Below are 13076 nucleotides of genomic sequence, written 5' to 3'. Positions count from 1 at the left end.
CCTCTCACTCGGGGGCTTAGCTGCAGCCCAGTGCTCGCCTAAGATATAAAAAATCCTACCGAGTGAAGAGCAAACCTCTCACTCGGGGGCTTAGCTGCAGCCCAGTGCTCGCCTAAGATATAAAAAATCCTACCGAGTGAAGAGCAAACCTCTCACTCGGGGGCTTAGCTGCAGCCCAGTGCTCGCCTAAGATATAAAAATCCTACCGAGTGAAGAGCAAACCTTTCACTCGGGGGCTTAGCTGCAGCCCAGTGCTCGCCTAAGATATAGAAATCCTACCGAGTGAAGAGCAAACCTCTCACTCGGGAGGCTTAGCTGCAGCCCTGCGCTCGCCTAAGTGCATTAAGGAATAAGTCGACTGCAGTGAGCGTCTTGCTTTGAACCTGCAAAAGACATTTCGAGCCAAAAGCAATCATATTCAAACACCAAATTCAAGTTCAGATCGATACCTAAAGGAACCGAAAGTGCTCAGGCGCTAAGCCTGTTAAGGTTTATCGGTTACAACTCCACTCGGCATACCGAGGCAAATTTAAAGCGTCGAGCTTAGAAGAAGTTTTTTACCCCTCCTGTGGAGGGCTGGAAGGTGCAACAAACTCATCAAGATCAATTCCGTCTGCGATCCGAGTGGCAGCAGCAAGGAAAGTTTCCAGAAAGGACCTGAAGTCGTGTTTCTTGGTGTTGGCCACTCGGAGGGCAGCCAGCTTGTCTTCTCGCGCATCTTTGCAGTGGACTCGGTCCAGACACAGAACAACATCTGCACCACACCGAGCCGAGGACTTTTTCCACTCCTGCACTCGACTAGGGACAGCGTTCAAACGAGCCATCAGCGACTCGAGGTCGTTCTGGAGTGTCTCCCCGGGCCAGAGCGTTGAGTCGATGCGAGATGTGGCGACCTTCAGCCTTGCAAGATAGTCCACGGCAGCTGCAACACGGGACTCCAGTCGGAAAACATTCATGGCAACTTCGTCGTTCACCGGAGAATTGACAGGGTCAAGGTTTGGTTCCAGCCGGCTAGTCTCTTCTTCAAAGTTTTGACAAAATTCTGCAAGGACGATCACCGAGTCAAAGCAATGGTCGAATGAAAAAAAAAACCACAGTTAAAAGTGATTGTTGAAGGTTTACCTTCAAGCATAAGAAGCAGCTTCTTGGCAAGACCACTCAGGAAGGCCTCCAAATCATTTTTCTTCTCAAGAGCAGCTTTCTGATTGGTATTTTCTTGTTCAAGCTTGGTAACTGAAGCTAACTTCTCGTCGGCAAGCTTGATCCTCTCAGCTAGTTCAAGGTCTTTTTTCCTTTAGGCCTCCCTCACCTTACCTGCAAGTTACAGCAAGGTCAGATTTTGAAACAAATGAAGGGAAAAAGCAGTCCTCGAGGTCTCACCAAACATACCTTCGGTCTCCTCCTTTGCCTTTGTCAGATTCTCCTGAACCAGCTTCAAATTCAGCTCGAGCTGAATGTGCTTGTTTTCCAGTTCAGTGTAGCGAGCCGCAAGGTCACAGGAGTTCTGCGAAGAACCAATCGACTAAATGTCAAAGATAATTCACTTCCGAGTGGAAAAGGAAAAATCACGCGTTTCTAAGACTACAGCCGAATCCAAGCATTCGACCGTAGTCTCGGGGACTACACCCAGTGGGTGCACTCAACGTGCCCCCACTAATCCTATTGAAGACAGAGTCGACTAGTCGACCGGTTTGCGAAATCCAGTCGCCATCGTCGAATGACGGAAAGACTGAAATTATAAAGCCTAAGGCCGACTGCCAGCAGTCGACCTTAGCCTTGGGGACTACACCCAGTGGGTGCACTCAGCGTGCCCCCACTAATCCTATTGAAGACAGAGTCGACCAGTCAACCTCAAAAAAAAACAAGATGTATTCTTTAAGACTGTAACCGACTGCCAGCAGTCGACCACAGTCTCGGGGACTACACCCAGTGGGTGCACTCAGCGTGCCCCCACCGGTTTGCGAAATCCATTCGCCGTAGTCGAATGATGGAGAGACTGAAATTATAAAGCCTAAGGCCGACTGCCAGCAGTCGACCTTAGCCTTGGGGACTACACCCAGCGGGTGCACTCAGCGTGCCCCCGCTAACACGGAGTTTAAATCGACACACCCACTGGGTGACTACTATAAATTCTGGAAAGAAAAGTTTTTTGATAGCATATCCTAACAGAACAAGTGGTGGTCGACTGACCTGAACATTCCTTTGAAGGGCGGAACTGGCGTCGTAAGCTGCCTGGCTCGCATCCCAGATGGTCTTCAACTGCTCCATCATGATACCTGCCTGGCGTATCGCCTCCTTCGCGGCGCCAGCTTGGTCCTCTGGGACGTGGTGCGTCGTGAAGAGGGAGGGTTGCGGAGCACTCGTCAGCGGATCTGCGAAGGATACAGTGTGTCGAGTGGTGTTCTCCTCCTCCGCGACCAGAGTCTCAGGCACCGTCACATCCTGGGGCACCCTGCTGGCAGACGCTTTCCTCCTCATTCTGTGCTTCAGCGGTTCCTCATCTTCATCATCATCAGGGAGAGTGATAACAACATTGGATGGAGCTACAGAAAAGAATCAGAATTAGAGATCATGAGTCAGTCGACTAGAAACGGGGTTAAGAGTATAGTACCAGGTTTTGAGGTTGCTGCGTCCTCCATCTCATGATCGTCAGCCCGGGCTGAGGTCTCAGAAGTAGCAGCACTGCAACTCCAAAGAGTCAGTCGACTAACTCCAGCGCCAACCAGAGATAAAGTTCACGCAAAACAAGAAGACTTAAGCAACATGATTACCCTGATATGGTGGGGATGGACACCTTCATCTTCGGCAGGTGCTTGGTCGGCTTTGACGGGGCCGCCCTGGGCTGCTTCGACGCCTTTTCAGTCGGCGCCCGAGAGGTGGTCCGAGGGCGCTTGGTCGACTGAGTGACAGTCGCAACCCCCTTGCCACGTTCAGTCGCGGGGTCATGGACAAGCTTCGACCGCCTTTCCGAGCGCGGTGGTGCAACCTCCTCCTCCTCCTCTTCCTCGTCCTCATCAACATCATCATTATCGTCATCAGTGTCATCGTCATCATCATCATCCTCAGCGGCGTCCGAGTCCCACTCCTCCTCCTGGCTCTCGCCCCCGCTCGCTTCTCCCTCCTCAGTCGGAGCTTGCGCTCCGTTGGGCATCGAGTACAGCTCAGTGAGGGCCTAATAGACACCCAGACAAAGATCAGTCGACCGATTGGCAGGGAAAACAAAAATAAATATGACGAGAATACAATGGGAAGTGGAGCAGACATACCTTGTTTGGATCACTGTGGCAGTCGAGTGGAGGAATCCTTCTGGCTCCGCGAGGGTTATCCGTGTTCCCAGTAACAGCGGCCATCCACCTTTCCAGAGTGGCATCATCGACTGTTTCTGGATTGACCCGAGTCACATCCTCAGTCCCGCAGTACAGCCACATGCAATGGCTCCGGAATTGAAGAGGCTGGATACGACGCCTAAGGAAAACCTCCAGGAGATCCATACCCGTCACATCATCCCGAACCAACTGAACTACACGCTCCATCAGGATCTTCACGTCAGCTTTCTCCTCCGGAATCACCTTCAGAGAGGAGGGCTTGTTCACTCGGTCCATGGTGAATTGAGGGAGTCCACTTGACTGTCCCGGCGTCGACTGATCCTGGAAGTAGAACCAGGTCGACTGCTAGCCTCTGACTGACTCGGGAAATGTCATGGCTGGGAAGGTGCTCTTGCTCCTCACCTGGATCCCCAGACCCCCACACATTTGGACAACTCGGGTTTTTTCATTGCCTGGGCTTGCCTTCTTCACGGTCTGAGAGCGACACGTGAATATGTGCTTGAACAAGCCCCAATGCGGTCGACAACCCAGAAAACTGTCACACATGGACACAAACGCGACAAGATAGGCGATAGAATTCGGGGTGAAGTGGTGGAGTTGCGCTCCAAAGAAGTTCAAGAAACCACGAAAGAAAATGCTCGGCGGCAAAGAGAATCCGCCGTCGACATGGGTAGCCAGAAGCACGCACTCACCCTCTTCTGGCTGGGGCTGCCACTCTTTCCCCGGAAGCCTCGCAGCTCCATGAGGGATCAGGCCCTCGTTGGCCGTGTCGAGGAGATCCTTCTCCGTGATGGTCGACTGGATCCAATCTCCCTGGACCCAACCTTTCGGCAGGCGAGATCTAGACGAAGACCCACCCCGGCTGGTGGATCTCCCCTTCGCCTTCTCCGTCGCCGACGCCTTCTTCGCGCGTTCCAGCGCCGCCGTCTTCTCCTTGACCATGGCTACCGGCGAGGCGCGCGAGGAGAGGTTGTGCGGAGGCGAGAGCGAGCGCGTTGGGCGGAGACGAAGGGAGCAGAGGGAGAATGCTGAGGCACTGTTCAAAAAACCCTCGCCGGGCGCATTTATAAGATCCCTTCCGAGTGGATGACAGGTGGGCCCGGTCGATCTAATCATATCCTGAAACAGTTGCGCGAGCGTGATACGTGGCGAAAAAAGCGGCGCGGGGATCGAGGCGTCTATGCCCCATCCCATCCGAGCGCCGCGGACCGCTCCGCTTCGCGCGCTCCCCCAAATTCCGTATCCCGTGGAATCCGCGAATGGCAGATCAGTCTGCCAGATGCGGGATTCCCTGTGATCCGTCGCTCGGAGATCAGCGAAGTCCAGAAGATCACTCGACGAAGAAAAAGAATGGATCGAGTCGACTGAAGAAAAGTTGCTCACTATCAACAAAGAGATTTTTTGGTTCGAAGCAACGCACGACTAGCATGCGAAGGCTAATCGGAAACAACATCAACTCCTTCATCACTCAAGCCTCAATCCATTCGGGGGCTAATGATGGAGTCATGTACCTAGGGTAGGGTCACAGACCTGATCTAAGTACCTTGCCCAGGGACACCTTAGAAGATATCACCTTCCAGTCGACCTACGAGGGACTCACTCGACTGACTTGAAGGACTCGACCACGAAGACTCACTCGACCACCAGAAGGTCAAGAGGCACTCTGCACTGCAACGGTCTGTAATTAAGTAGACTTTATGATAGTAAAGACACTTTATGTGGGGCGTTACCAGTAACGCCCCGGACTTAACGCACCTTAAACCCTCTCCTACGTGGGCTGGCTGGGGTCCTGGCGCACTCTATATAAGCCACCCCCTTCCACAGGTAGAGGGGTTCGGCACCCTGTAACTCATATACACATAATCCACTCGACCGCCTCCGGGCTCCGAGACGTAGGGCTTTTACTTCCTCCGAGAAGGGCCTGAACTCGTACATCTCTTGTGCTTACAACCTCTCCATAGCTAGGACCTTGCCTCTCCATACCTACCCCCCACTCTACTGTCAGACTTAGAACCACGACATCGGCTCCAGCCAGCCGGCCTCTAGGGAAGACTGCATCGAGCAGGCGGCCACCATGCACCCTCAGAGTTTGTTCCCCCATCGAGAGTACGAGATGGGGCGTGGCTACAGTGAAGCCCTCACCCCCGAATCTTGGGATTGGCATGGCCACAGTGCCCCGTACGGGCGGAGATCTCCACACGGCGTGGCACTGTTGCCACTCTCCTTTGACATCACTCTGGGCAGGTGGAGCCCTGCTCCCCAAGACGGCCTGTCAGTACGGCCCACAGGCTGCGGGACCTACCGGGTAGTGACATCCTAGAAGACGGCGCATGCCGAACCAATCATACCAGGAGAGGGTCGGCCTCCAGCAGGCGGCCGTCCCCTCTCTCGAAGCTAGCGCACCATTAACCTGACGAGACCAGGTGTGGCTACAGTGATCTCCCACCAGTCGGCGGACTGCAGCCACACTGAGCTGATCGAGCCAACATCATTAGCAGGATGGCTATAGTGAGCAGCCACCAACCAGACCCGCCAGCGGTGGGAGCGGCCTGTCGGCTCCGTACCAGACTAGTCGGCGAGGCCCACCAGGCGGCGGGCCCCAGTAGTCGGCGGAGAAGCCGGAGGCCGAAGACGCTGACAGCCAGGCCCAGCGGCCGGCCAGATTACCATTGTACCCCTAGGGGGTAGGCCTATATAAACCCCCCAGGGCACCCATGCAAAGGGTTCCCACCCCACTAGACCTAGCCACATTCCTAGAGCAGGGGAGAGATAGCCTTGCCTTCTCCTAACTCTAGCAGACAGCTCAAGGAGCAGCTCTGTATCACTTGTGCCTTTAGTGATCATGCGGAGACCCTACAGAGCAGGACTAGGGGTGTTATCTCCTAGGAGAGCCCCGAACTTGGGTAATGTACGCCGACGTTCGTGTCTACGCCTCATCCCGCTTCCGGGCACCAGGGACGTTCTACTTGCTCCCACCATGATAAGCCATCCTTTAGCATATGTCGCACCCAACCCCCGACATTTGGCGCCCACCATGGGGCGAGGTGCACCATCTCCCGGAGACCTGCTCTGGAGGGGAACCTTGTTCGTCCCTGGCAAGCGAAGCCAACCTAGCACGCCCGACGGCATCAGCCTCGACGCCCTGCATGGCGCGGAGATCGCCTGCGGCAAGCTGCCTCGCCGACCTCGTCGGTGAGATTCACCTCTCCGACGAGACGACCTCCGACGCGGGCACCGGCTACCCCGAGAGCCGCCTCGTCAGCCTCCTCGACCAGCTTCACGTACCAGTGAGCCTGATGTGGACCTGGAGTCGGTTGGCTCCACCTACCCGATGATCGTCAACTCCGACATGGCATAGCTTTATGCATTCCCCACCAACTGGTGATCTATGACGAGCCGCCTCCTCGCGAGCGCAGCGGCGGGAGCACCGTTATGGAGGTGCTCATCATTAACAGTGGCGAGCGCTCGAATGGAGATGCTCGAGATCCACTCGATGCGGCACTGCAAGACCTAACGGCGCCCATCCCAGAAGACGCGGACGCTGAGACGCTGGAGGCACGCCGTGTCTAGATCCTCGAGAATGGTGGCCGACTGACCAGCATGCGACACCTCTCGGACGCCTATCGGCGCGAGATGGACCGAGCCGTCGGAGGCACGCCGGCTCCTGGGGGCCTAGCCGCATCGGTCCTATCCGGCAGCGTGGCGGGACCATCGCCAGCATGTTCAGGGCAGAGCGCCCCGTCTATGCCACACCTGCAGAGAACATCCGGGCCGCCCAGGCGGTGACGGACGAACTGGACAAGTACGAGGGCGACGAGCGTCACCACATGACGGAGCGAGTCCAGCAGCTCCTAGACGCGGCTGTCGTGTTGCACGAAGCCGGCTGCCGCGCTGAAGAGCCTGCCCCGCGGAATGAAGAGCCGCCCCATCGCCAAGATCACGGCGCGACATCCCGGACGCTGACTAGCGGCGCCCGCGGAAGACGAGGCAACGAGCCGGCGGCTAGCCAAAGCCGGACTCACCTTTCCATCGAGCGTGACAAAGACGGCCGCCCTCGAGCGGTGGAGCGCCGAGGCGATCCTCCGCCTCCTCCATCTCGCGGAGCAAGACATCCCACTCTGCCGCCTGTCACACACCCGACACTCAGCGACTGCCTTGGCCGCCGAGAGGGAGTCGGAGAGAACGACGCTCGCCATCGGATCAACCACCTCAACCGATGCCTGGCGCTAGAAGAAGAAGACGCGCTTGGGCGCCCTGTTTCAGCCCACGAATCCAGGATGAGCCCTTTCCCAAAGGGTTCACCCTCCCGCGAGATACGCCCAAGTACACCGGCTCCGTGAAGCCGGAGGATTGGCTCGTCGACTACTCGATAGCCGTTAGCATAGCCAACGGCAACAAGCATGTTTCCGTGAAGTACGTCCCACTCATGCTTCAGGGCACAGCCCGAATATGGCTCAACAGCCTAAAGCCCCACAGCATCAATAGCTGGGTTGATTTCACCGAGGCCTTCATCCACAACTTCACCAGCACGTACAAACGGCCTCGCAAGCACCGACAGCTCTCCTTGTGCGTCCAAGGGCCCACAGAATCAACTCGGGACTACCTCACGCGCTGGGCCGAGCTGCGCAACTCCTGTGCAGGCGTGCACGAGGTGCAGGCAATCGAGTACTTCACCGCCGGGTGCCGAGAGGGCACCCTCCTCAAGCATCGACTCCTCTGCGACGAGCCTGAGACGATCGACGAGCTGCTGATCATCACCGACAAGCACGCCATGGCCGACTCCTCCATGAAGGCGAAAATCGTAGTCGATGCATCCGGCAAGGTGGCACCTCAGGCCCCTGGGACTCCGGCTAGCAACACCAGCCGGCGACAGCAACCAAGTGACAACAAGCGGAAGGCCACTCAGCCGGCCTCCACCAGTCGGCAAGTGGCGACAATCGAGGATCAGCAGCCGGAAGGCCAGCCGGCACCCAAGCGGCAGAAGGGCGGCAAGTCCAATTGGTTGCCCTCCTTATCTTGTGAGAAAACATTAGATGCAACCTGCAAGTTCCATAGCGGTGCAAAGCTGTCAAACCACACCACTCGGAAGTGTCACTGGCTCGCCAGAATCGCCAAGGGAGATGGACTCCTGCCTCCTCCGCATGCCAGACCGCCGCATCCTCAGCCCCAGCAGCCGGCGGCCCGACCAGTCGGTGCCATACAAGACGAGTACCCAGAGGAACATGGAGCTTATGTTGTGTTCACTAGCATGGCCGATGACAGACGCAGCAGACGGCACAACAACAAGAAGTGCAAGCAGTGGCCTCCAACACTCCAGAATTCATGCATTGGTCTAAGAAGCCTATCAGTTGGAGCAGGGCCGACCACCCAGAAGTGACGCCTTCCCCAGGTTCATACGCCCTAGTCCTAGATGCTACCTTTGCAACAGAGAGGCGGGAAGCACGTTTCTCCAGAGTCTTGATAGATGGCGGCAGCAACATCAATATCCTGTACCGTGACACAATGGAAAAGTTGGGAATCAAGTAGAAGCAGCTCATCCCCAGTCAGACTGTTTTCCATGGCATAGTCCCTGGCCTTTCCTGCTCACCAATCAGCAAGACCCAGATTGATGTTCTCTTCGGAGACAAGAATTATTTTCGTCGTGAGCCATTTTGGTTTGAACTGGTGGACCTCGAGAGCCCCTACCATGCACTTCTTGGCCGACCTGCTCTGGCCAAGTTCATGGCAGTCCCCCACTATGCTTACCTCAAAATGAAGATGCCAAGTACCAAGGGGATCCTGACCGTAGTCGGAGACTACAAGAAGTCGGTCGCTTGCGCTGCAGATAGCAGCCAGTTGGCCGACATGATTGCAGCTAAGAAACGACTTCTTGACTGGGTGGTGGTGTTGGCAGGAAAGAAGCCAGAAATGTCACCCATTCCCAAGGAGTTGGAGGTTGAGGGCTCGTTCAAGCCGGCCAAGGAAACGAAGAAGATATCCTTGGACCCGGAGCACCTGGAGAGGCATGCTGTCATAGGTGCAAACCTCGACGGCAAATAGGAAAGCGAGCTCGTCGATTTCCTCCGTGAGAATCGGGACATTTTCGCATGGTCTCCCAAAGACATGTCGGGTGTTCCGACGGATTTCGCCGAGCACAAGTTACATGTCCGACCTGATGCTAATCCGATCAGGCAGCCCTTGCGCCGCCTATCGGAAGAAAAGAGAAGAGTTGTCGGAGAAGATATAGCCTGGCTTCTAGCAGCCGGATTCATCATGAAAGTGTTCTTTCCAGAATGGCTGGTGAACCCAGTCCTGGTGTTGAAAAAGAATAAGCAGTGGCACATGTGCATTAACTATACTAGCCTCAACAAGGCCTTCCCCAAAGATCCATTTGCTCTGCCTAGAATTGATCAAGTGATAGACTCCACAGCCGGATGCGAGCTGTTGAGTTTCTTGGATGCATACTCAGGATACCATAAGATAAAGCTGAACCCGGCCGATAGGATGACACAACTAGGAAAACGTTTTTAACGACAGTATATGTGGCCGTTAAAGGTTGGATTGTGGTCGTTAAAGGTCAATAACTACCACAATCTGCTGGTCGTAGTAGGCTCCGTCGTTAAAAGTATAACGACCACGTACCTTTCGTGGTTGTTATTCTTATAACGACGGGATGGTGTGTCGTCATCGATCCCAAGGCAATAACGACCACTTTTGTCGTTCCTAATAATGCTGGGATGGCGTGTTGATCCCAAGGCAATAACGACCACTTTTGTCATCGCTAATAATGTTACCAACATAGACTAAAGTATCATTACCGACCACTCTCTTCACACTTGCACATCCTTCAGAACCACTTATATTATAACATTCCTTCAGCAATCACTTTATGCAGCATCCAACATTTCAATATTAACATCCACATTAATATAGAAACAAAATAATCTTAATTGAAAGGAACATAGCCTCTTTTATTAATAGAAGTACCAATATTCTGACATACAATTCTGAAATTAAAATATCTTGTAACAAATTTGAGTCAAAAGGACTCCTTATATCACCAATGTACTTGATCATATCTATATGGAAAACAAGACAACTAGAAAAGATAATATTTATTAGTCTTCAATAGAGGAACACCATCGTTGTTTGAATGGATATCATTCTTCACCAGCGATTACAATGCCTCATTATGCTTGATTCATTGGTGGACCATCAGTCCTACACAATGTTGATTAGTTTATGAAAGTCAGTCCATGTAAATAAATAGCATCAAGGTATAATGACAAATAAAATCATTGTGTGAGAACAACTTACTTGATCATGTTGGCGTTCATGAGAACTATCAGTTAAAGATCTACCAGATAGAAGACGCTTAATTTCTGATACTTCTTGCGCCATGCCATGGACCTTTTCTTTGAGTACTTGTTTCGCTTGCTGAGAAGCTTGAAGTTGAGAAACTAATTCAGCCTTACTTAATGCTGGTCCTCGCAAATCTCGTGCTCTAATTCCACCACCAAAGCCAACTACGTGATCACGCCGCTTAGATGTGTCACATTTCTGCATGACTTCATCATTTGAAAGACCAGGATTCGACTGAACTATGGTCTTAATTTGTGCCTGAAGTGCCAACAGTAAGTTATTTGCATAAACTTCCATCTCTAAGTAGGAATTGTACACACGATGTTCATTATGAAAGTTATGAACGTTCAATTAAGTCTTACATGTTTGGCGGAGGTTGTAGAATCAGGGAAGTCTGTACCCTTCTTGTGTATCTCTGAAAATAGTTTATCCATACTCGGTGGCTTGTTTTCCTTTCCTCCTTGTTCCAACATAGACAAGTGACTATCATTAGTTGAAACAAAATGGTAAGACAACTCACACTGATATTATATTATGGAAATGAAAAACAAGAGAAGTTAAATCGTGTACCATGTCCCAAATTATCTGTCTAAAGGGTTTACTGCCAGATCGGTGAAGCATTTTGAGGTTAGCTCTGTTTTGGGTGTTTCTCTTGCTCTTTTTCTGTAGATAAATAGGATTATATTGTCAACTGCACAAATGGTTGAAAATTAAGAGGCAACATGAGAACTTACCAGAAACTCCTTGCTGAAAAAATGCTCCTTCACAAGCCATTCCCAGTCATCCTTCGGAATATCTTTAGGTACCTTTTTCATAGCCTCCCGCATAGTCTTGTTGGGTTTCACAAAATGCCGGTGCAAGTCTCCACGCCAGTTGATCCAAAGTTTCTTGACATGGTCTAATATCTCATCTTTGTACACATCTATTGCAATGTTGTTGTCAATATTTTCGAACTTGTCCTAAATAGTTGTTCATAAAACAGAGTCTCATAAATACATCAGTACAGAAATTCAGATTATAATGCTAGAACTTTTAACCAAACATACCTTAATTGCATCAAATATATGTTTCCGAGCTGCATCAGTAATATTGGACCATTCCTTTACCCTCATCGGTGTAATTCTAGGATTACGGACGATTCTACCCAAGTGTCGTGCAAAACCTTTGCAAAGCGCACAGTTATTGTAAAACCGGACTTTAATTTTTTGGGACCCCATGAGATCAGCTACTTCCTTGCATTTATTTTTCCCACGGACCCTACGCTTTTCACCTGTTCGAGGTCCTGCACCATTTGAAAGAAATATGTTAATCAAGTAGAAAACAAGAAAAACATTCAAGCTACAATTTATATTGTAGCGGTCCGAATGAAGTATCAACTAATCAAGTTGCATTGTTGAGATTACTAGTCTTGGACCTAGCTGCAAGGCCATGGTTATCCTGCACTTCTTCACATTCCAGATTTTCATCAACTAATTCAGTTGCGTTGTTGTGCTTACTAATCTTTGAGGTACCTGCAAAGCCATGGCTATCCTGGGATTCTTCACTTTCCAGATTTTCATTACCCATTAATTCATCTGCACCATTTGCACCATCTGAAAATATACAACCAATCGGTCAGCATGGTGGATGAAGGAAAAATGAAAAAATTGAAGTTTTTCATACCATGAAAATCATGCATATCATTTCCCATGTCACCATCATTGCTGGTATCAGCTTCATCACTCATAGCTGCAATATATTATGAGTTACTTGAAGATAAGAAAGCATAGAAACAATTCTTGGTACAATATATGGTACTTAGAAACTCACTTCCGGAATCATCAGCACTGCAAGAAACCGAGCTAGTATGCTGAACTTACGCAAAATCTGAACTTACACTCAATTATATGCACTCATGCTGAATTTTCTTCTTTTTGGTTCAGTTTCATAGCAGTGAGGGGGAGAGCAAGCGACTAACCAACACTAATGTGTAAAATGTAAAGAGAAAAGGCATGATGGGGAAGGATTAACTTCCAGTCAAGAGGTGGCCATTGAGTTGGGAAGATGAAGTTGTGCACAACTTAAGGCCAGGGTTTCTTCGAACAAGCAATGATTATTGAGATTGCACTCACAATATATTTAAGGAGGTCATTTGCCATATAGATGATGTCCCTATTTTACCGAACCAACTGGTAATTACTAGATATAGTTTTCTGTTACATACAAATAGTGTGCAGTCATTTGAGAAGTGAAACATGGTGCGTAAACTTAGGTCTGAATCTTGATAATCTCAAGGTCGCTATAGTACTACACTAGATACATCATATTTGCCGAGTGGTCCCCTTTCCCAATTGATTGTCAAAATAGGTGTTAAATCCATTTCTTCCATAGCAGGTTACGGGATGAACAAGTGCATGTCCCAGAACTTCG

At 51.3% G+C, this 13076-nt stretch overlaps 1 protein-coding gene across 1 annotated transcript; it reads right to left on the bottom strand.

The window, feature by feature from the left end:
* Positions 1 to 11183: 11183 nt before the first annotated feature.
* LOC119279888 lies at positions 11184 to 12097 on the bottom strand. Its single transcript, XM_037560965.1, has 4 exons — positions 12082 to 12097; positions 11714 to 11949; positions 11402 to 11626; positions 11184 to 11330 (listed from the first exon to the last, which is right to left on the bottom strand). The coding sequence occupies exons 1-4, from the start codon at positions 12095 to 12097 to the stop codon at positions 11184 to 11186; spliced, it is 624 nt and encodes a 207-aa protein (XP_037416862.1).
* Between the last annotated feature and the right edge of the window lie 979 nt (positions 12098 to 13076).

The sequence above is a fragment of the Triticum dicoccoides genome, chromosome 3B (genome assembly GCF_002162155.2).
Source record: "Triticum dicoccoides isolate Atlit2015 ecotype Zavitan chromosome 3B, WEW_v2.0, whole genome shotgun sequence".
In the NCBI taxonomy this organism is placed as follows: Eukaryota; Viridiplantae; Streptophyta; class Magnoliopsida; order Poales; family Poaceae; genus Triticum; species Triticum dicoccoides.
Note: the sequence above shows the minus strand (reverse complement) of the source record. Positions and strands in the feature narration are given on the sequence as shown.

What these genes read in the sequence shown, in the direction of transcription:
- LOC119279888 (XM_037560965.1), bottom strand. An exon ending in ATATATTTGATGCAATTAAG is followed by an intron (nt 11,627 to 11,713) that starts GTATGTTTGGTT and finishes ACAACTATTTAG; the next exon opens with GACAAGTTCGAAAATATTGA. An exon ending in TTTTCAGCAAGGAGTTTCTG is followed by an intron (nt 11,331 to 11,401) that starts GTAAGTTCTCAT and finishes ATTTATCTACAG; the next exon opens with AAAAAGAGCAAGAGAAACAC.